The sequence below is a fragment of the Brienomyrus brachyistius genome, chromosome 13 (assembly GCF_023856365.1).
Source record: "Brienomyrus brachyistius isolate T26 chromosome 13, BBRACH_0.4, whole genome shotgun sequence".
Classification (NCBI taxonomy): domain Eukaryota; kingdom Metazoa; phylum Chordata; class Actinopteri; order Osteoglossiformes; family Mormyridae; genus Brienomyrus; species Brienomyrus brachyistius.
Window position 1 is genome coordinate 25,905,752 of NC_064545.1, and position 25,019 is coordinate 25,930,770.

Genomic DNA, 25,019 nt, shown 5'->3' on the forward strand with positions numbered 1-25,019 from the left:
CACCTCAAACTAACCCCAACCCCAGGGAAAGACAGATGCGGCCTTTGGAGACAGTGGCTTCCTTATTTACACGCAGAAAGTAGACACTTTAGCAGTTTTCAATTATCACTTCTAATATTTGTGTACAAAATATACTAACAATACTCTCTACAAAAAAGTTCACATCAAATAACATATGTGCTTAACTGCAACAAAAGGTGTCTGATGAACTAAATTATCAGTGTGAATAAAAGAGCGTTTGTTTCCATGGTATCTGACAGGATACATTTTCAGGACTGCATGCATTGTATTAGCGGTTTTGCCCATTGCATTTGAATTCTTTTATACATGAAATAAAAAAATTCTAATCATTGACTCCGTGTTTACTGTATCAGGAACAGTTTGTCAATTCAAATGTCAAATGAATATCGATATAAATCTGTGTATATATTTGAACATTAAAAGTGTAGCTATAGTCTGAACTGCAGCTCGCCAAAATATCGCTTTCTATCCATCCAAATGAATTAATTTCGAAACCTAATTAATCCACAAAGGTTCCATGTCTTAATCCTCAATGTCACGGGGGTTATGGTCCTCTCAAATGAGGTCAGTACTTCTCCCAGAGGAAATATCGAAAAAGGGTACACACTGTGCTCTTTTTTGTGACTCCAGTACAGGAACACAGACTGCTGTTATACCATTTGGGTACAAGAGCTCCTCCCTGACTTTGTTTCACCTCCTGACCCCTGCCAAACACCACACATACTCATAAAAGACTGTTTCATTATAGCGCATGACATAATCTTATATAATAATCACTGCTTTACTTCATATTATGTAAGATGCATATAACATTTAAAATATAACCACATACGTGCCCTCAGAACATTCTAACATAAAGTACCTACTACTTTTTCAGGTTGTATTAGAAGTATTTTAAATCAGAAGAGCAGGGAATACATTAACAAAGAGAGTTAAAAGAGATTTGATATCAAAGGATTTGAGATGCAGGAACTGGGCAGAGTGGACAACTGTTAGAGGAGAGACATAAGGCCATTGGGGCTTGGCAGGAACTGGGTTTTCTCCAGGGTGCCACAATGGTTGGCTTCTCACAGACACCGTCTCTGCAAGCAACTACACCTTTATGATCCACAGCGACAGAATCCTGCCAGGGCGGACTGGCAAACAAGTACAAATTATCGGTAGCCGGTTGCCTTTTCTACGTACGTTTAATCTCCGCTGGTACCTCATTTCCCCTAATTATAATGTTACACTGGAACTAGTTAGTAGCTTAAATATGGCTCAGGTTTATGAGATTTACGGGTTATGTAGCAATTTCCTGGCTGAGAATATGTATGTCAGGGAAAAAACATACTCAGGCACATACACAAAGATAGATTTTACAAGAGGCTTAACAAAAGCAGGTAAACCATGGGTCAGTAAAAGGTCAGACCACTGACAATAGACCCTATTTTCAAACACCTTAATAAGTCTTTGCGTTCACATGATCTTCTCAGGTTAAGATTGACAAACATTCACTCTGAATATATAAAACAAAAGATAGTACCAACCCTATTCTTCCTTTACTTAGGCTTATGTAAGGTACTGTATGCCGACAATCCTCTACTTACAAACTTCAACTTCCGAACTTTTAGACATACAAACGAAGAGGACTCCGGGTCAAATTGTGTTCCTTGGGCTTTTTTTTTCTGCGCGCCAATCCCACCTAGTACGACTTCTGGCCGCTACTCCCACCGCACAGCAGCGTAGCGTCCGAACTCCCAGCATCCCAGCTCTTTGTACTTGCGTATACCCATAAAATGATGATGTTAACGACGTACAATCATTTCAAGTTACGAACGGCTATTCGGAACGCAACTCATTCGTAAGTCTGTATATCTACACTGATTGACAAATTCCTGAAGGTGGGGGCAGTATGACGTATGACATTATGTATGTAATAATGTATATATGATGGACAGCTACAATATGGAGATAAGCCCAAAATGGCTTGTGTCCACTGTGAATGCAAGTCAACGCAAGGCTGTATTTATGAATGTTTCTAGTGTCCATCTGTCCTTTGCCACCTCACTACAAAGCAAAGGGATTGACACAGGATGGCTGAGTGCAGGATGACGAGTAACATACATGGTACCAATGACTCAAAAGGCAGCCGGAGTGCCACATGCGTAGCGTATGTGGCCACATGCGTAGCCACGCGTTGTGGGTAGCTGATGGCGAGTGAATCCCAGCCTGTTCCCTCCTACCTACAATACAGCAGAGTCAATTTATTCCAATGCGACAGTCACAATCAATAAACAGCACTGCAGATTTCAGTCCAGATCTGGGTTTTAAGAGGGGCACATGGGGAAAGGCAGCTTAATTTAATTAGCTACTTTCTCCTTCTTAACACTTAAACATTAGGGGGGCCCTAGTTCTAGACCTCCTGCATCCTTCGCCTACAACATTTGTGATGTGCCACATTTTGGTGACATCTTGCTTTATTTTTAAGATGCAGCTTATGACCAAGCGAACATATAAGACACACAAGCGAAACCGATTGATATTACCCAAACACAATAAAAACAATATCACTACATTATGAAAATGGCAGGGTTTTTATTTTTAAAGGAAGTGCTCTATGAAAGCTTGGTATTAGGAGAGTGATGAGATGTATTAGTTTGCCATTTGCCTAAGGAGCAGCAGCAAGCAATCCATTGCATGCTGTGCTACAGAAGAACTTAGTACCATATGGCTGGTGAGAGATTTCCTCCCTCCTTTCTCCTTGCCTCTCTCTGACAGCTGGATGTCTAATAACAGGGGACAAGACGCTTGGCAGCTGCGAGCTGCGAGCGGCTCTTTGATGCTGCTCGGAGCGAACGCAAACTTTCCACAGGTGGACAGTGGGGACCAGGCATATAGCTTTTGTATGCGCAGAGGACTTGCTGTGGGAGTTCTAGGCTTCTGGGAGCATATTAACACGCACAGCTGGTCGGAATAAGTGAGAATTTTTACTCCAAGAAAATGAGTGCTCATCATTTATTTACACGCCTATACGGGCTCACAAGGAGCCATTAAATCAGCTGCGACCAAGACCTATATGTGCCGTTGGTTTAAGAGCAGTTTAGCCCTGTTTATTACACAAGACTGAAGAACAGCACACTTTTTATAGCATGGATTAACTGTTTCAGCAGGAAGGGGAGACAGTAATATTCCTCAGAAAGCAGATTTTACTCTGGTTAGGGTCCAGTGCAGTGACCATGTGTTGGAGAGAGAAAATACTGCCCCCCTCCCCCCAATGATCCTCGCTACAGGTGCACGTGGGTAGGGTGACTACGTGAGGGCACCTCACTACTGCTCCTCCTGGGGGTCCATAGCCCATTTACTTTCAGTACCGAACCATATTTTGCCTGTTTATTTTCATCAGACCCTATATATGCGTCAATAACAACAATAGTTTAGTCATGTTTTAACCTTAATTTGTGGATTTCCCAGCCAAGCAGCAATATCTCATCGTTCATAGATGAGGTGAGCAAATGAATAAGGCCCTGCACACTCTGACAGTTCCCCCAGCAAGTCAAGCGTAAGCTGCATTTGCACAGCCCCAAGTCAGAGTGAAAAAAGGAAAAGCAAACGCATCACAGGTCATCATGGGCATTAGAACTACTGAACCCTAACGCGGGGTTACACTGCAGAGTGCTGCTGCTCTCCCTCTCCCTCGCTCTCTCTCTCTCTCGCTCGGTCTGAAACAATCACCTCACAACAAAAGGCTAAAAGACGACATTAAATAATAACACATAAAGATCTACCAATAAAATATGTTTACCCTAGCATCCTGCTCCATCACATGACCTCCATATATTAATCCCACTCGAAGGAATGCTCATAAGCTGTCTCCACTATATAACTAATTAATATGACTAAGTAGCATGATTCTGTTTTTCTACTTCAGTGTGTATGTATGAGTGTGTGTGTGTGTGTGTGTGTGTAGACCTATACATACTCTCTCCCTATCCTTCTCTGTCTTCTCAGTGAACAGAAAGGCAGTTTGTCACTCCTGTTCTCTCAGCCCCCTGTTGCTGCCTGCTAGCCTGAGTCGTGGTGTAAAGTTTGGCTGGAGCTGCGAGGAGCAGCTGGCCCCGGCTAACGGAGAATAATAATGACCCCAGAAATCTGCCGCTCGCTCCACTACAATAGGGTGCTCAGTCTAGTGGAAAATTGCGTTCATCAGCTAGCTCTGCTCACTTACTAATTGACATTGCCAAATATTTTAAGAACAATTGGAATGTGCAGGCAAAAAAATGGAGATCTTAATCCTTACACATTTTTCTTCATTTCGACCCCCCTGTATGCGATTATATGATTACTGCAGCAGATTAAAAGTACAGAAGAAAAGCAAAACATGCAGACCTGTGACAGAAAAGGCTTTTTGGAGGTCTGCTCCCAAACAGAAAATAAGTTCTGCACAATTGTGCTTGAATTAAACTTCAGAATCTGTAAATGTCATCTCAACTTTCCTATATGAGCAATGCGTTTATTTGAGAGCGTTCCAACCCCCAACCGACTGTATACATCTGTGTGCATGTGAGAGAGAGAGTGAGCAAGAGAGAAGGAGAGAGAGGAAGAGAAAGAGAGCTGTGTGTGATATTTCCCATTAATAAGGCAAAGGTCAATGCATTTCATAGCTTTGCCTTATAAGGGCCTCTAACACACTTTCTAATCTACATCATCAATTGGCAGACGTCACAATGCAGGAGAAGCTTACCTACGTGCCATGTGGTATATGGGAAAATAAAACCGTATAATTAGCAGCCTGTTCCCTCATTAAGTGTCAGCCGCAGAAGATACATGCAAAAATGTCCCTAATCTTAACATTCCCCCACCGCCCGCCCCCCAATGTATTTCATCACTTTCAATTACTGATTCCATAAATTGTTTTTTAAATCCCTGTATTTAGGGATCAAGACAGAGATGCCTCCTTTTCAGCAATGCTGCTCTTTCCTACAACAAAAGACATTTTGTATTTATGCTTTTAAATATAAATATTCAGATGGCCTTCTCCATCTCAGCGAGGCAGCCTTCTGTTACGGAAAGATAAATATTATGTTGCAACTATGAAAACATAAAATAGACATGAGGAGGGGAAAAAAAATGTGTGGCAGTTGTGCGGATGCTTATCCAGGAGGAAGGTAAGCGATGTTCTGGCAAAGGCGTGTATTTTAAAATGTGAAAGTAAACGGCAAGTGTTTCACCAGCAAAACACGCAACACTCTGCGTTTGTGCCGTTCATACATAATAAACAGGAAATCTAAATATAATCATTAAGGCATTAGACAGAGTGCTAAATATCGGACAGGAACTGTGACATGTTTTATCAAAGGATTTGGGAACTGGCTCATAAGGACACATACGGTCTTCCTTAACATCTTAAATATATAACATTTTAGATTTAACATATTAAAATATGAGCAATCTACATGAAAAGCCACATTGTACGTGTCCCTTTTAGTATTTTGTAGTTAAATAAGCTGTAAGACAAAGTTTGGTGGTGTTAATGTACACATATACATTCTATTTGCGTTCCCATGCTTCTAAATCATTATACTCAACAAATATACGGAAGCTTAAGAATTTTAAAGAAAAAATATTGACCTAAAGTCTTTTATGCAGTCTTGTATAAAGAGGAATTTTCCAACTGGCATCTTCAACATAATAACTTCATAACAGTGTGAAGGCAGGTTTTCAGACTTTACAGCAGTAGAGGACAACGGTGTAGAAAGAAAATAAAGTTGCATACTGCTGTCCCCCGCTAATTAGCTTGGGAAATACAAAGGTGAAGATTGCCCTAATTTCACAACACTGCTACCAAACATGATAAGCCCGTACATAATAAATGTAAATCTGATTTTAACCTGGGGTTTATGCATAGTATGAGGACTGCATGTCTCTTTTAATCAAATAGAAAGATGTTTACCTAGCAACTCAATATTTATATAGTCAACGGTCTTGTATTTATATTAAGACTTAAGCTGCGAATGAGCATTCGCATGAGCAATACTATATACAACGTTGCTTTTTCATACCTTTGCTGTTCTGTGTGGCAAAAGAAATGATTATGTATCTGTGGTCATTCTCTCGTTTTTAACTAGCTATCAGAGAGTAAGGGCACTCTGTACTGATAATTGCCCACACTGTAATTATGTAATTAGACGTACACCCATGTCTTAAAACGTAAGCCATCAGAAAGCAAATCCAATTTCAATTTATATGGAGTGACTATTTTGCCTTTCTGTGTCTTACAGCTGTAAAGATCCAGGGATGTATGACTAATCACTGCCATGTTGAAAAAACTGCTCCTTTTAAATATATTTAGACATGGAGGATTCAGTGCAAGGAAAATAAAAGCATTAAGTTTGGAGCCAGGAGCATGGGGTGTGGGGAGGGGGTGTCTTGGGGGGCTTTCAGTGACGTCCCCATTTTTAAAACGGTGACAGGAAGCTCTTTCTCTGAAGTCAGGGGTCCAGTTTCCAGCAGTTGATCTTGAATTGGGCTTCTCAGCAGTCAATCAGATCCTCACAGCACAACATTTTCTGGTTCGCTGGTGTTATTTTCACGCACTCAGTAATTCAGGCGGCCTTTTGCCGACATGACAAGCTGCTGTATACAATGTTACGAACCCCAATCCACCCCCCGCAGCAGGTCTGGGTCCCTCATGTCCCAAACCCTCTGCCCTGTCGCACATCTCTGTCATGACCGTTGCTGCTTAAAAATGAACAAAAAGCATTGTTTAAACCGTTCTTTGCCTTCCGATTCTTCTTTACACATTATTTCATCATGTGACAATGGGCATTCATCATAAGCACAAGATCCTCCTTTAGGTTTCATTGTGAATTCACTTATACCATCATTTGGAGAGGCTCTTGTTTTCTGAAATTAAGTCACATTCATAGGACAAGTACATTAGGAAAAGCGTATAGATCGTCACATAGGTCTGACTTGTGTTCACAGACCAATGGCATAGACTGCAGAGGAAATGATGGCAATTGGGAAAAAAAGAAATTCTTCAAATGAATCATCATCCTTGTCTAGGTATTCATCAAATGAAATACACCCTTTCTAAAATATATTAAGATACACTTTAAAGAAGATCACTTCTAAAAATTTTGAATCATTCATAATATCGCAAAATGTTACTTCTGTATTGAAAAGAGGCTGCCCATTGATGCGAAATGCTCAATATTAAAAATGCTGTAGGCTGCCTATTTAGTCTGTGATGTAAATTTGCCGGGCTCTTCTTTGCAAAGCCATGCAAGGACACGTGAGCACGTCCGGCTCCAAAGTTGTGGCATGTGTCGTCCTGTAGCAGGTGACTGTCATAGAGGGGGGTGGGAAGCTAATCCAAACCGGTGCTTTAAATGCAGATAGTGAAACAGCCGGCTCAACCAGCAGGCTCTCCAAGAAGTAACTGAGACAAAAGGGGTGTTTAGGACTAAAGCAAGCTGAGGATTTGACTGCGACCTGATGTCAGTGTTGAAGACAACAGAGAGCAGCCTCTACGATTCACTATCTAGAGCCTCTGCCAGACTCATACACGCATTGGTTTGTTAATGCTCACTTTCCAAAAATGATTATCAAGCCTAAAAGCTTTTATATTTGATAGATTGACTTTAAATCACAAGCATGTATGAATGGGAAAGCATTTTAGCCTTTTAAGTTTTTATATAGAAAAAAATCTGCATATATTGGAACTAAATATCTCTAAGATAAAAATGGAAAATTTATTAGGACGTTGATGTCTACTGAATCTCATTCAGAACATTTATTATTAACATTTATTTATCACATATCATAATGCCTGTGAAAACAGTAAATGGGAAAATGCTTGACTGTCTACCTGAGGATGGTGAGGAGGGACGTGGGCTGTCTTCCTGAGCGCTGCCGGGCTGGGAGATGCCCCCGCCAGTTCCACTCTCCTCTGTGACGTTAGATGAGCCCGGGGTGGTGGACCTGCTGATGGACTGAGACTCCGGGTCGCTGGCAGAGCCACGGCGCTCGTCCAGGCCCACGCTCTGCTGGATGCCCTCGTCTGCATGCCGACGCTCCTTGCTGTGCACCCGAGAATGGACCGCCATCTGGTGGTAAGTTCTGAAAACCCGGCCGCAGTCGGCGCACTCACTAGGTTTCTCCTTCAGGTTAACCAGACTGTACTCGAGGGTCTGACCCAAGCTGGCATGGGACACAAACTCTGTGTGACCGTCAAAGGCACCAGCATCCTTGCAGGAGGCTATGCTACCACCCTTGGCTCTGTGAACTGCCTCCAAATGCGATGAGTGCTTGGAGCCCTCAGAGCCAGTTAATGGATAGTTGTGCTTCTCTTTTGAAAAGGCCATGATGCCCTTCGTCGGCTCTTCATCCTGGCTACGATGCACAGGCTGCTGATCTTGGGGTGTGTACAGTCGATCCATAGCCATACCTCGGGCCATGATCTGCCAAGCCTGGTAGCTGTTGAGGTGATCCATCTCTACCACTTTTGCCGCTGCCTGTAAGCGCTCCATGCAGCTAGATTTTAGAGGGGGTACCATATTCAGACAGCTAAACAAAGACTGTTTTTCCCCCTCAGTCAATCCATGGCTTAGACCTGCTACAGGAGCCAACAGCTTTCCCAGCATTTCCTTCTCCTTCACTGCCACACCTGCTTTAGTCAGCATCTGGTGTTGATCAGACAGGTTCATTTTTTCAGCCGAGAGGAAACCACTCTGCAAGCAGGAGATGTATCGAGAGTAAAGGTTGGCATGAGCATCTTGAGAGGTGTTGTTCATGTTGATGGACATCTCGGAGTCGTTGGGCGGCTTGCTCTTGATTGTCAATTTGTTCAGGTGGACCTTCATGTGGTTCTTCAGGAACCATGGTTCCTTAAAGCGCCTACCACAGATCTGACAGCAATGCTCGAAAGAGTCCTTGTGCTTCCTCATGTGGCCCTTTAAGAACCAGGCTTGGCTGAATACCTGACCGCAAACGTCACAGCGAAACTCGTTAGTGGTCTTCTCCCCGTTGTTACTTACGCCTTGCCCCTGGGCGGACTCAGCAGTAATGTGGGCCTTCTCCACGTGGCTGATGAGATCTTCCTCCTGCGAAGCGGCGTATTCGCAAAGGGTGCACTTGTAAGGTTTGTGTAGGATGCGGATGTGCCGGTCCAGCTCCTCTCGCTTCTTGAACTTCCCTTTGCAAAAGGTGCAGCGGAACCCCGTGGCCGGGGCAGCCTGCTCATCATGAGAGTTGGCTGGCTTAGGGGACGGTGATGGTTGTGACAGGCTCTCAGCAGAGAGCAGACTGCTTGGTGCAGGGTGACTGCAATCAGAATTTGGTGCTTGATACTGGAACTGCACAGGCAGCTGCTGATGTGAGACAGCCGGACTTACGGGCTTTATATCTGTCTGGGGCTGCATTTGACCCTTTTTCAGGTGTTTGTCCCTCAATATGGCCCTCTCTTCCAGCTCGTGCAAAAGCCGGTTCTCCTCACGCACTCGGCCGCGCCCCTTTCCGAGATTCCCCAGCTTATGTGTGCGGAGATGAATCTTCAGGTTGCCCTTCTGTGCAGCCCTGTGGTCACAATAAGGGCACTTGAAAGGTTTCTCCCCAGTATGAGTGCGCATGTGCAGCGATAATATGCTATTGAAGCGGAACCTCTTTCCACACAGAGGACACGGGTACTTCCTGTTCTTACGGGCATCCTCCTCAATGTCATTCATCTGGGATATGATGCCTATGTTCTGCCCATTCAGGAACTGTTGGAGATCCACTCTTCCATTCAAACCCAAGGTACTGGCATCAATGTCCCTGTTGAGCTGGTTGGCTAGCAGTGCCATTTGACTGTTGATGTGCTGGCCAGGGAGGGCAGTGCGGCTTTTCTCATCCAGTGGGGTGGTTGCTTTTTCCTCTGGGATCTGCTGTCTCTTGGGAAAGTCAGGGAATGCATGGCCCAGCTGAGTGGTCAGCTGGTGCATCTTCTGGCTAATGGGATAGCGGCCATTGAGAGCGGCGTTTTTGAGATGGCCGTCAGCTTCAGGAATCACCGAAGACACACCAAGGCACAGACTGGATTCCTCCATCCTAAGTGAAAAGAATAAACACAAAGTGCTAACTGGGGACCAGATACACTTTCACAACACTGCGTCGTAGAGCAATTGTAGGTCACATAGCACACGCCTAACCGTGAAGAGGAACTGAACATGAACTGTGAAAAAAACCCTGAAAAGATAATTAGATAAGTTTACCACCGCCTCCACCCCATAATATTTACTCCAAGTGTATGTTATGAAGGCGAGATTCTATTGTCATGAAACTGCTGATACACAATTATAATATTACCAGCAGCACTTAAACCAAAAGGGTCTACTTGAGTAGATAGATGCACTTATCCTGGTAGAGTGAAATAGGGTTTTTGGTTCATTATTCAGTCTCTCTCGTAGCATATCCCTCCACAGACTTTCATCTGACAATAAGGTGGAGTAGTATTAAGAAGATAAAGAACTACAGAAATAATGCTATTTGCATTTCAAACGACATATTTTGCAGAAAATGCATCAAAAGTAACTAAAATGATTGTTCAATAAATAAATCTGTTTTCTAATATGCTGTACACAAACAAACCCTACCATACTTTCTGTTGAATAACTACCCTGAAGATCCTGATTGAGTTATTGATTGACTGATCGATGGCTTGATTGATTGAGCTTTTCAATTTCAAGTTCTGAACTAATACTATACAATGTCAGCTGCTTGATTCTCCCCCCCATTATTTAAGGAGCAGAATCAGTTAGTAGATATTAAATCTTCCCAACATTAGACAAAATGTAATGTTTTTCCATTTACACATAGTTTTTCGAATAACAAACAGTTAATTTTAACACAGACTAAATCAAATCTTCCTTTGCAATGTTTAACAGAACAGTAACTGATTTAACATTAAATGAGAGTACAGGGGAGTATCGTTCTTGATAAACAGCAGATCACTGCTATTGCACAATCCAAAACTACCGTTTGTCCAGTTGATAAAATCTTTGCAAAATCTCAAAACCTGCAAAATCTGCAAAGTACTTTGCAAAATCTGCAAAGTACAAAAAGGAGACATTTTCTGAACCACATGTAACTGAACACAACTGTACCTTTAGTAGAAGTGTGCTGAGAATCATGTTTATTTGACTTTTTTTGCGTTTTAGCTTGAGAGAGTACCAACTGCATTCTTGAGAATACTGTGTACTGAGACTTTGTCCCGCTCTCCTTAAATGGCTTAAACTTAAGAGCTAAGCTACCAGTGTTCCTGTTATAACAAGCGTGCGAAATGTGTACAGATTCTTCTGAGCATTCAGAGGAATTTCAGGAATTTACTAAATGGATGTATTGTAAGTGTTGTACTGTATACTGTCATAGAGGATTCGAAGTCATACTGCCTGCATGGTTTATACTTGCAAATGACATATACAATTTGTTAGTATAGTACTTTAAAAAAGACTATTACCATCAGACATTCAAATATCATATTGTGCTTTTGGTTCACGTCTTTTCACCATTCCAATACTGAACTGTGGTGCTGGTAAAGTATAGCCTTATTGCAGACACACTATACTGTACTTTTCTTGATTCTCTGGAGTCGTGGTTTTATCATGCATACACATAATAAATATATGAACAAAAGGTGTCACCTAAAATAATGGAACATAAAAGGAAATCCATTAGTTACACTTGCTTTGCAATTTTTTGGCACTTATTGACCATAAATTATTGACAAATTTTAATTGCAATTAAATATTTATAAGTCGTATGTAGGTAACAGAGCTATGCAGTGTAAGATTTAAGCCAGACTGTGATCCGTTACTTATTCCTAGTTAGTTATTACACCAAACGCTGGAATATTTTTATATAATTGAAATATAAAAGATAATCATTACATGAGTATAAAATCGTACATCTAATGCATCAGCATAGATTACTACACAATAACAATATTTATGGAATAACTAGTGTGTTTATTTTCAGGGACACAACTTTAAAGGTGGTAGCCAATTACAGTAGTATTGAAGTAGCTACCTAATAATCTAACTTGAATCGGCTAAATGTTTTATACATTCATTTGCAAAAATGCTACTGATTTCAAGCACAACAAAGAAGTAAAAGAGAAACCATACACCTCCGGCTCGTTTGCTCGCCCAACACGTCAACTTCAAGATTTAAAATTCCAAGGAAACATGAAAAATTATTAATACTCTTTATAGAAAGCAAATCTTCTAATTATATTTCATCCGGCCTTTATTTTATCCTTATGACATTTGACGATTTTTCTTCAATGAGAATAAAAGAACTGACAATAAACAGGTAGGAAGCCATATGCTTTTGAATCTATATTAATTATGCCATAGTTAATGGACTCTTTAAATATTGATGTACCACAGACCCTTTTAATTCTAGGATCTTAAAAATCCTCATTCCATCACTATGATGAAGTTGCAAGATAATGTGAAGAAACTTTTAAACTCTGAAAGCTATTCAGTCATGGCAATTATGCAATGTAACTGTACTGTATGTTCAAACAGAAGTTTAAATACCTCACACATCCTGTTTAAGCAACTAACCAATCTTATCAAAGCAGCCAGGAAGTCAGACTTGACTGGAAATGCTCTCAGTTCTTAGCATATGCTAGAATGTGTTTATTTGCTTCACCACAACTGTTTTCAGCTCTTAGTGGAAGTAAGGAAACGCGATATTTCTCTTTTGATCAGAATGTGGTTGAAAGTTGGCAATTATAGTCAAGTTTCACGCTTAAATGTGAAAGAAGGAAAACAGACTGCTTAATAAGAGCAGAGTGCATTTATTATGAACTAATTGAAATGAGGAAATCTAACTGGAGAGCTGCTCCCGGGAGAATGGGTGGGGGGCTTAAGGGAGTTACTGTAAATGTTTATTTATTGAATTATATCGGAAATGGGGTGGCTTTCTCTCCTAGGATTGGATGCCTTCTGAGAAGTGCAACCAGAGCAAAGCATTCCAGCATTTGCGTAGACCAGCAAAGTGTGCATCGATGAAAGTCCTTTACAAGATATGGCTTTCATAATAAATATGATGTACTGTGTTTAGTCCAGAACGTCCAGATTTATGTACTCGTTCCGTGACCTCCCCCCGAAGCTCCTACACAGGATTATTTTAACCGAATTTGATTTTATATTGAGATAAAGTGAAGAGTTTATTAGTGGGGTTAATGGAGAGATATTTATGAAGTGTTTTTGCTGTAAATTGTGACACGGATTCCCTGGAAATGGCTTCTTGCATCTTTTGGGATAATGTATATCCCTAAACCAATTAGAAATTATACAAAGTATTACTACTGTATAATGCAGAAAAAGTTTAGAATTTACTGCAAGGTGAATGTAATCTCTACGCATTTATATATTACTATTTATCTAACAGACAAACATCTTTAACATGTTCTTTGAGTCAGACATATTTCAGTCACAGTTTTCTCCATAAGGGTTGCTTTATAGGCAATAACCTTTTTCAGGACTGTTCCTTCACCGCTAACAATATTCAGTCGTACTTCGGGGACTCATTCATCCTCGCTCCTCTTTCTCCTGGCATACATTTGATTTGCATCTAAATATGTATATTAAGGACAAAATATACAAAAATAGGCATGAAATCACCAAGAGTGGCCAGATGTCCATGTTTAAATCCATGTAATACAAACTCTACTGATGTGAAAAGAAGGGGAGGGGTGAGCTACTAAAAAAGGAAATATATTCTTATCATAAAACCAGAATCCAATTTCATCAAAACACTCATTAAGCACATTATAAGGCAGGGCATAATAATCAGGACTAAAGCACCTGCCTCATTGAATCTGCTACACACAGACTATCCTTGTCCTTTTTTATGATACAAGGCATTAAATCATCAGTGTCCTACAGCTGGGATCTCTTGTCAGAAAGGCCTGGGCACCGACCGGAAGGCTGACGACACGGTGCCACCATCACAGAAACGGCTCGTCGGAGGCGCTTGACGGGAGTTTGCAGGAGCCGGGGTAGCTACAGGGGCAGGTTAGCAGCAGAGGCTGGGGGAGACCGCGTTACCCTAACCCTGCCAACAACGCCCCATAGGTAGATGGGTTTAATCTGCCCATCCCATCCCCTCTTGGCAGCGCGTGGCTTGTTTGCAGATCCTCCACCCGAATTCGCTTCCGCCTTCCCTCACTTCTGCATCTGATTAGGTTAACAATGTGCTGTTATTTGCATGCTGATTTCACAGAGCCCTCTCCTTTACAGCTGCTCTGAAAGCTGGCCCCGCGCGCAGTAATATGATCGCACAGCAGTCAGTAAATTCAATCTCTGTCAACCCAGGTGTGCTCTTGACTTGGATCTAATTCCTTCCAAGCCCCCCCCCCACCCCCACCCCTCCCATTTTAGCTTTTATAAGCTTCCATTATAATCAAATGTAGAGGAAAACCACAGTGTTCCTTTTTTTAATTACAGACTAAAAAAGATTTCTGCGTGTTCAGAAAGCAACTTCAAAACAGGCTGTCATATAGACTTCTATTCTTATCACATTTAAATGTCAATAGTGTGAAATACTGCAAAGAAGTTGTGATAGACTTCAAACACCAATGCCCATTTAAATATAGATCCTCTTGTCTAATTGCTTATTTTAAATAATTGCATGCATGGTTTTATTATTATTTGATAGCTGAGTACTGTGCTTTGTAATATATACATATATATACATATCCACTACAGGATGCTGATGTGACCTTACATTGATTTACCATTTTCAATTTTTTTCTTTAAATTATCTTATCATTCTTTAAATTATCTTATGCCTCACGCCCCTCCTCCCCAAAACACACACACACACACACACACACATAAAATAAGCCCATGGGGGAGAAACAGCTATATCTAGGACAGAGCAAAATTTCATCAAGTTCACTCCACCCATTTCCTTATTATAAACAGGTTGCAGTACTGACAACAGCTATTACAATTTTCCGCACATTGTACTTTACACCCAAAAGCACGTCTTCCAAGCCATGGTTCCAAAAAGGCTTTTCACCACGTTTACAGCACATTCCTGTGGGCTTCCTCTCTTAGCTCTGCTTTTATTTTCTTTCTTCTCAAGTACAATAAATGTTACCACAATTTGAAACATTGTATGTAACACTCATACTCACTGGTCAGGGGTGTTTAATGGTCTAAGGTAATTATGAATAGAAGCAATAAAAATTCAGAAAAAAGATATATATCCATGTGTATAAACTTCTATTCTGATACAGTGAATCTGTTATTATTATAGTACAGAAATATTTCAAATGAAAAAGAATATTGTGTGTGTATCAATGTGTTGCATTATACTTTAATGATACTTATGTATTTACATATGTAAGAACAGCAAATTGCCCGCTAGCCACATCTTCCCCTAAGTGTTGTGGAGTTTAGTGTCTGTGGAAATGCCTCACAGCTCCTTTTCATGTCATTTCAGAAAGTTTGGAGCACCTGTAGGACTCCATCCAAAGAAAACTTCAAAGTGTATTACGTCTATAAAGCTGAAGTCTAGCTCAGCAAATCAGGGTAACTCCCTTTGTCCAGGTTAGATCATTTTCCTCCATCGGCTTTCCAGCACAGAGACTCTTCAAAAATAGTCAGTCCAAAGAACAATATTATATTAATCAACCTAGTGCAGTGTTACTGCTGGAAATGAGCAGAAATAAATGTCCAGTGGATGCACATGAATAATCATGATCAAATAGCGATTTTAGTCTAAGAAAGATGGAGGTTGCAGAGTAAATTGGCCAGGCATCATCTAAGCTGCTGACATCCACAGCACACACCCTGTAATGCACAGACTACCTGTTATTACCTTTAAAAAGTCAGAACAGTGAGTTATTCAAAACGGATCATGGATTTTTTTAGAGAACCGAGTCCATTATGAACATTCCTATATCATTCTTAAATTTCATATAATATTTAAAGTACTTCAGAAAAAAAGCCAGACTGAACTATACATCACATCAGGGACAGTGACAAGACGTCTAGAGTGTGTGCATTTTAGTGATCTGGCTACGGACCTGCATGTAATTCCTCAATGGATAAGAACTGCATACAAATCACTAATAACTAAGTTCACATCTTTAAAGATGGTTGTCATGTCAGTGCTTTACAATAACCTGAGATTTATTAAAATGTATCACTACATTTTTTAAAGTGTAACCTTTATACGACCAGACCAGGAAAAATGTACATTAGATGTGAGAATTTGTGTCACCAACAGCATTTAAAGTTTTCAGGAAATGAAGCTTATAAAAACATGCTTAAGAGGGAGATGCGAGTTGGTGTGAAAATTTCAGAGAAGCCCAAACAAATCTGCAAAGAAGTCAATCAAAAATAGGAGGTGGGGGTGACTGAACTACAATGGAGGTGCAAAGGGCCGCAGGGACAGTAAGACAGTTGACAAAGGGAGCCGCTGAGGACCCAGTGAACTATCATAAGACCAGCCATGAAAAACACAAGTGTCCTCAAAATTCTTATCCCCTTGAATATGGAGTATAAAGAGCCCTGCTGTTGTTTTCTTTCCTGACGAAGCACTTTGATGGATTCTCCCTGGAAATAAAAAGCGGGCAAAAAACAAAAAGTTTTAACAAAGACACAGACTAAAAATAAAAGATTGTGTGTCTGGCCCAGGACCCTGAAAAAAACAATCAAGGAAATAACACTGAAAAGGAGGGAGAGAGAAAAAAGGGGGGAGAGAGAAAAAAGGGGGGAGAGAGATGTGTCAGACCTGGACCTTTCAGTAGCACTGAGGCTGCAGTGCAGGCCACAGATATCTAAAAGTTTACTGTCTAGTGCTTATCTGGGAAACAGAAAATGTTCATCCCGTAAACCTCACTTATTTGGAATGGATTCATTCCAGAGTGGCGGATCGGGGAAGGCTGAACATCTGAAAGCTGAACTCATCTGACAATAATGCTAGAACCAAGAACAGCAGGCAATGCTTCACCCAGTACCGAGCTTCAGGTAACAAGGAATGTCTTCTGTAGACCTGAGGCAAAGGCAAAGGCAAACCTTCGGCTTTCATAGTAACCGTCAGCCACTAACAAATGCCTTTAGATTATAAGCTGTCCCATGGTCCAGGTACACAGAGAATCATAGAGCCTGAACACAGATACGTAACATTAGTGTATTAACACTAATAAATGCACATGCCACAAGCTGCAGTCATGCTTTGTCTCCAAAGCTTTGCATGTTTTCATCGCAGTAGAGAACTATAAATATTCTCAGCTACACCAAGATGAGAAAAGACAAAAGACAGAGCATGGCTCTTAAGCACAGGCATTTGTGTTTATTTCAGCGCTCCATGCCAATAATGTTTTGGAATAAATGTTTCTCTGAATTCCAACTCACTTTGTTGAATATATCATTCTCAGTTTGCCTCATTTATAATTGGGTTCTGTAATGCTCTCAGTGTCTTTTCACGAAACATCCTTGTGCTGAATTCACGCCAAGTGTTTGCATTCTGTTCTATCTATCTATCCATCTATCTATCTATCTATCTATCTATCTATCTATCTATCTATCTATCTAAATGCATTATTTCACCACATATCCTACATAAATTACATGGACAGGACATTCCAAGTGTGCAGTGCAACATGTTATCACTATAATGAAATATATACATCCCAGCAGTTAATATTTCTGATGAGGTATAAAAGTGGCATAGGAAGAAAAATGTAGAAATATGGATTGATAAATTGGATTTGACACCCTACGGTACCAAAAAATACTGCATGCAAAACTGTTCATGTGGTCTGTAACTCGTGTATGACATTAGCGTTTCTTATTTTACTTTTATATCTACTATATATGTCTACTTCTCATATTCAATATTTATAAAAACCATTAGAAAGCATGTCATCAAAAAAAAGAGGTGATTAAAAGACATTAAGTGCACCAACCAGATTGATGGATAACTAAACTGGTCTGTTATGGAAGAATAAGACAGACTTTGCAGCTGTGCATTTAACCACAATTTCTTTGTTCCCTGAATGTAATGATGACCATAAATACTCTAGTGATGAAAACTGCTAAACTTTTTTTGTTTGTTATAAACTTTCGCATCTTTTCCAGTTTCACCAAGCTGGACTCGGGAAGCCCCTTTGCAGCAAAGCAAAAGCACATACCTGTTAAAATGTGTAACATTAGCAATATGTGTACTTGTTCTGGAATATATTAATAGTACACAGCGAGAGAGAATGATGATAAAAACATCGCCTCTTTGCATCCACATTAGAAACTTTTGAAGGCCACCACTAACATATGTTTAAAATATCACTGAAACAGAAAACAAAGGCAGACCAACAAGGTTTGTTCCTGATATCCTTAGTTCATTCTGTCTCTCTCTCTCTCTCTCTCTCAGTTCACTTGGAGCACAATGTGAGAGAATCCATTCTGCATTAAGTTAAACACTGATTTCATCATCTGGGTAATACACATAACTTAAAATCGAAATCGGATATTAAAAATGACAGGCTATATGAGTTTGGTGACTGAGTTAGGGTCACGGAGGGAGGGGAGAGCGGCCGGCTTGTCAGGCACTATCTGTCAGAGTGAATTAAGGACGATCAGAAGAGACCGAAAGGGAAGGTGATTGTTATTAAGGAGCGGGGATCTGAGCAAGATGCCCAGATGTGGCCGTGCATATGAAGAACAGGAAACTAGCAGTTTAATTCAGGAAGCGCAGACGCATGCAGAGGCCAGCACAAAGGATAAAAGACTATTGTCCTCAATAATATGGAAGTGGCTTTGATACTAGCGAGTCTTAGAGGGGAAAATAGCATATTTTCTCAATGAGAAACTTCCTATTAGTATCTCATGAAAATACCAAAAAAAGAGTAAAAAATAAAGCGAGAAGTTGACCTAAATGTAAAACAAAACACAATGCTTGAACCAACTGTTCACACAATCACACAGATTTTTTGACAGTCGCTTTTCAAACAACAGAAATGCTTAGTTTTGATAGGACGCCATAAGATCTTGTATGTGCCGGGGGCTCTGGGAATTTCTTAGAGTCATGGTCTTGCCTCTAGATAGTTGTCACTGACGATAGATGTTTACAATATGCTCAAGGAGAGCGGGCTTGAGTTGAATGATTGTGACACACATCTACCCACATACAGTCTTAGAGGCACATTTATTGATGCTAAAGTTCCTACCTAGTAAACACAGGTCTTGTAATACTCAATAACATTCCAAACAATATATCTGTGCATGTCTGAAGAGACTAAACATTTACTTCAGATTCAACCATTTAGAAAGAACATATACATTTATAGATATTATGGGTGTATATATGTTTAAATTGAAGCAGAAAACACACCATTTATAATGTTTTAATTACGTCTGGGCTTTTTATTATGTGTAATTTTTCTATAGTGGAGACCGGTTTTCTCATAAACAACACTAAGCTAGTTTGGTCTTGTGTTTGTATGTTACCTTCTTCTTTCAGCTGGAGTTTTGAAATGTTTAAAAGGAGTTTATAAGCTGTAAGTACATTTCTAAGCTTCACATTTGTATATCCTTTGTATTTCGCTTTGGTATTTTTGATTACAAAACAGATACCTTTACATTTTTTTTTTTTACGATAACATACAATCTAAGCCTGTTGCCAGTGTTGCCAGTAGGAGGAATATTGAAGGTGCGGTACGTATATTGGTACGTATAATTATTACAGCATTCAGTAATCAAACACATTAAGTGTAGGACACGTGGTACAGAAGATGCATGGATGAATGAATGAATGAATGAATGAATGACCTCTTAGGGAAAAACATGGTGCGGTAATGCTGCCAAATAAGGGAGCACATCTTACCTTAACACGCTAACTTCATTCTTGTATAAGGTTTGCCAGGGAGGTTAGAACACACAGAGGCAAGAACTACAGATGATTAAGGGTGGCAAGGAATGAAGTCTAAGGTGGTTTCCACTTCCCTGTTATAAAATAAATGGGGCAGAGATAGAGATGGAGGTTAGGAGCAGAGCAGGACCCTGATGTCAAGTGCAATGTAACAAATGCGGCAAATTACAGCAAAACGCAGGGGTCAAGGAAAATTCAGCTGAAAAGGTTGAAGATGAAATTCAATCCCGTCCATGCGGCAAGAGAAAAATCTATCCCCAAAACCAAGGCCACCGGTGATGTGCAGCAGACAAGAAGCTAAACGCTGCATTGCACTGTGGGATCTTTTATTTTCATCAGATCAATAAGAGCTTATATTTGTCAGCCGTCCAAGTAGCTGCTACTTCTGACAGCCTCCACTTTATTTTCTCACTCCTCCTGCTGCTAAATCAAGCCCAGCCACTGCAAAGGAGAATCAAGCCTTCAGGAATATTTACACGTCCGATCAGAATCCCATAAAATATATATATATATATATATATATATATATATATATATATATATATATATATATATATATATATATATATATATATATGAATTGTTAAAACTATTGGCAAACGTTAATCTCATACAGCCTTTGGTTTATACCCCAAATGCAGAATAGCCCAATTTTTAAAGCTTATATCCCCATTATTTGTGCTTTTAGGCTAAATCATATCTCAGTGCTTAAACATTTACCTAAAAGGACACCAATAAAGCACACAAACAAATAAATGTGCGGAGTAAAATCTTTAATTATCTGTAAGGCAAATTTTGCTGTTAGACATTTTAAATAGATTATTCCTGGTCCATCTGTGTCATTATTGATTTATAAGACATTACGCCACTTCAGCAAAAGAAGCATTTCCACTATTATATTCAAGCTCATACATACAGAACAGATCTACTGGCTGAGAAAAAAGTACATATGTAATGCATACATACACATATACTCATGTAAACTTTTACCTTTAATGATTTTAAAAATAAATTAAATATATTAAAATGTGGTGATAATAATGGGAGAAGAAAAGCTGAAGAAGAATTCTGACCCTGAATAAGAAGCATCATTAACATTTCAATATTATGTGCTATTTGTTAAGCAAGAGCAGATGTTGGTGCATTTAATTGACCTATATGTGAGTTACGAGCAAACCTTTAACTCGTGTTTTCTGTTGTTTGGATGCATTTCACAATGGCGCCGCTTCTGAAGATCCACACGCCAAGGTACAAAAAAGTGGGTTATTAAAACGAACTAAGAGAGAAAGAGAGAGAGGAGATGCGGCCATCTTAAAGAAAGTCTTCCACTTACATGGAGGTTTAAAGGTTTTCAAAAATTACAGGAGCTTATTATTCCACTCTCTTTTCTATGTGTCGGCATTATATGTGTCTGTGTTTGTGCGTAAGAATGATCGAATGGTTGTATGAGGGAACAATGAAAATATGTTTCAGTCTGGAAGGTCTTGCCACTGCCACCCTCACTTGTCTTCTTAGGAATGTCATTACATTATATTAAATAGTCTTTGTCCAGAAGGCAAGAACCGCCAGATATATAACAATGCATAAAAGCCCCCACCAACCTGCAGGTATCGGGCTAGAATATATAAGGTCCGAAAGTCACAGAGCAAGTATGAAGCAGCGTTGAGTGTTCATAGCTTGCTGTGTCACAGGCTAATAGACACATAGCTAATGAATTACAAGCTTGGAGAGTATGGCAAGCTGACATTTTCTGGGAGGAAGGCAATTTCATATTTGCTGCGCAGAAATTGCATCACGTGGAGATGGCAGGAGATTAGCATAAAAATTAACACTTAAATTTCAGCTTATTGTCAACCCCTCACATTCCCCTTCTGCCTTCACAACAATCAATTCCTATTATAAATCTGATTAGATTTCACGATGCTTATTATTCAAAGCAGGTCCCTATGTGTGATTCTCAGGCTTGAAGACTATTTGTATAAATGTTACCAAGGAGTAAATAAATCTACCGTAGTTACATCTTCCGTTGTGCATGTTCCTTTATTGGATTCTTCTGCACTCAGTATTTGAGTATAATTGCCATTTTAAAAGCAAATTTGTAATTACAAAAAAAATATTTTTTGGTTTATTTGCAGATTTAGTGAGCAGGTCTGTTTTCTTGTCTTTCTGCATTCAAGCCTGTTACAGACAATTGGAGAATCATGTAGCCACAAATCTGAACCAGAGAAACTGAAAACTGCAGAAAAACAAAAATGTACCAAAATATCTGATATTTATTTAATTGGATTGGTAATTCAGCATATTGATGGTTATCTGCTTATGTCCTTCCTTAATGTCAGACAATTGATCTTTCAGTGTTTAACTATGGAAACTTCTGAAACCGTAACCTGTGCATTTTTTTCTTCTCGTTCAAATGCTTGTCCACATTTCATCAATGCGAATAAAGTTTAGCTGAGGCAGACGTCATAGTAGGATTCTGTGCTGCTTTGTTCATCAATCAACAACCTCAAATCTGTTCATTGTGAGAGAAAGCCCTTACTTAGGTTTTAACAAATTTTACATCTGTATATATATATATATATATATATATATATATATATATATATATATATATATATATACAGAGCCTATCCCGGAAGCAATGGGCACGAGGCAGGGAACAACCCAGGATGGGGGGCCAGCCCATCACAGGGCACACTCACACACCGGTCACTCACACATGCACACCTATGGGCAATTTAGCAAGTCCAATTAGCCTCAGCATGTTTTTGGACTGTGGGGGGAAACCGGAGTACCCGGAGGAAACCCCACGACGACATGGGGAGAACATGCAAACTCCGCACACATGTGACCCAGGCAAAGACTCGAACCCGGGTCCCAGAGGTGTGAGGCAACGGTGCTAACCACTGCACCGCCCCTATATATATATATATATATATATATATATATATATATATATATATATATATATATATATACACACACACACACACACACACACACACACACACACACACACATCCTTAGACAGTAATGTTCAAGTGCCCTCATTTGAGTATGACTTACCAAGACACTAAATACGTACTGCTCACATACACATCTCTCACATTCATGCCTAAGAGTTGTACTAATACTGCAGACATTAATGTTTATCTATAAAGTAAAGCAACTGTGGAATCCTGCCTTGGAAAGATCTCTCTGGAAATTCTTAAGGTTGCTGCAGTAAAATATTTGTCCATATACTACATTTGAAAATGCTGGATGAACAGCAAAAATGCATGTGCACTTGGGTGGCTTGAGAGATTCCTTTTTTGTTTAGTTAAATGCCATTTCATTGCATCCAGATGTCTTCAAACGCAGATCACCCACTATCCCTTTCAGAACAAAAACATATCTAAACATACATTATAACCACATTCCTCCACTGACCTTGCAAAACACAAATATTTCTCGCATCCTACAAGAGTTAATGTTAAATGGAGATGAAAGGCAGCTCAGTGGACTTAATGTCATTGGTCTAAGGTCTCACCTGATGCTTGTGCACATTTCCAGCTGGTGACAAAAAAGGTAATTTTGCACTTGTTTTCAATGTGAAATCAGCCCACATGCTGGTGTAAGAGGAATTTTGTGCAAAACGTCAGTCCATACAAGAAGCTATGCTTGTTTCCCATGGTGAAGCGTCACAGAAAATAGCCAAAACAATGTTTGCACTGTTGTCTATTTTGCAGGCTTTTGGGAAATTATAAAAATGAAAACAACTAGCTACAGTCATGTGAAATGTTGTGAGTTAGTCAGGGTAAAGCTGGTGTTTGAAAGGTAGCTACTGAATCATTTTCCCTTTACTGTATCAAACTGTGAACATATATTGCAGGATAGTGCATTTGAAGCAAAGGACACTGTGATATGACACATACCTTTGGCAAGAGTCTACTTTCATGCAAAACTGGGATCAACACAAGCAAGTCTTATATTCTTCAGGTTTAGCTTTAAAAAAGATGGCTAGTAACCTCATACTGTTTAATATTTGTAATAAAAAGCTTTGCAAGCCCTACATATCACCAGACAATTCCTGATTATAATCATACCTGCATTTTAAACTAGATGTTCACCTATTTTTATGTTAACATGGTAAAAAGGGCTTGACCACCCAGCTACGAAAATGTTAGTATGTCTGTTTTCATATAAAAAATATGTAATTTATTTTCAGGGTATATATTTCATATGACATAAATAATAAACTAAATATTTTGTTACAGTTTCCAATTTGTCTGTATTGATATACGTAGGAAAAAGCACTTAAATTCAAGTCAAACTCATACATTTTCACCATAATCGCTCCAAAAAAAGTTGCACATTCTTATTCTTTACTTGTCTCATGTGAACCATCTTGTTCAATACTAGACAAATACCCTCCCTCTGATTTACAGGTATATTCTAAAGGTAAGTAATCTTTTATATCAGAGGCTACTTTGTTTCCACAAGGACACATAATTAACACAATGTGCCGTCTTTTTGTCTCTTTCTCTTTTTTTGCGAGGTGTTTAACGTTTGTTTAAACTTTATTGTGAAATGTTTGCATTCTCAACATTCACAGGCCACACACAGATTATTATTTCATATTTCATTTTGAAAAGTTTATACTTTTCAATAAAGCATCTCTCCCTCACACATACTCACTTTCAATCTCTCACTCGTTCGCTCTTCCAAGAAACTAAGATAAAAACATGTTTTTGGACTTAATTTTACACACATGCACATGCGCACAATTTAAATATACATATTATTTAGCATTTAGCATATAGCACAATGCTTGATAATTTATCATTTTCCTTGCCAAATCAGCTGTAGTGGATTATATTAGAGAGCAGATGTCTATTATTGATTCACATGAATGATTCACATTATTGGTCACCAGACCTTTCAAGGCAAAGGTTTGAAGCAAGGCACACAATGAATGTGAAATCTGCATGCTGATCGCAATTTTTATACCTTCTGTGGTGATAGCGTACCTACTGTTCCTCTCACGCAGAGAAATAACTTGTAAGATAGTAGGGGAGGGGCCATCAGCACAAAGTGAAAGAAGTGTT

At 39.6% G+C, this 25,019-nt stretch overlaps 1 protein-coding gene across 9 annotated transcripts in view; it reads right to left on the reverse strand.

Annotated features, from left to right (window-relative positions):
• Positions 1-25,019, reverse strand: part of LOC125706611 (zinc finger protein 536-like) — a 121,757-nt gene that overhangs the window by 57,892 nt on the left and 38,846 nt on the right. For 5 of the 9 annotated variants that reach the window (XM_048973362.1, XM_048973361.1, XM_048973364.1 and 2 more), the window contains one exon: positions 7,874-10,089. In XM_048973362.1, coding sequence (XP_048829319.1) covers positions 7,874-10,088 — 2,215 coding nt within the window. In that variant the 5' untranslated portion in view covers position 10,089. Of the gene's footprint in view, positions 1-7,873; positions 10,090-19,887; positions 20,007-25,019 lie in introns of all 9 variants that reach the window. The other 4 variants (XM_048973359.1, XM_048973357.1, XM_048973360.1 and 1 more) reach the window with 1 other exon arrangement.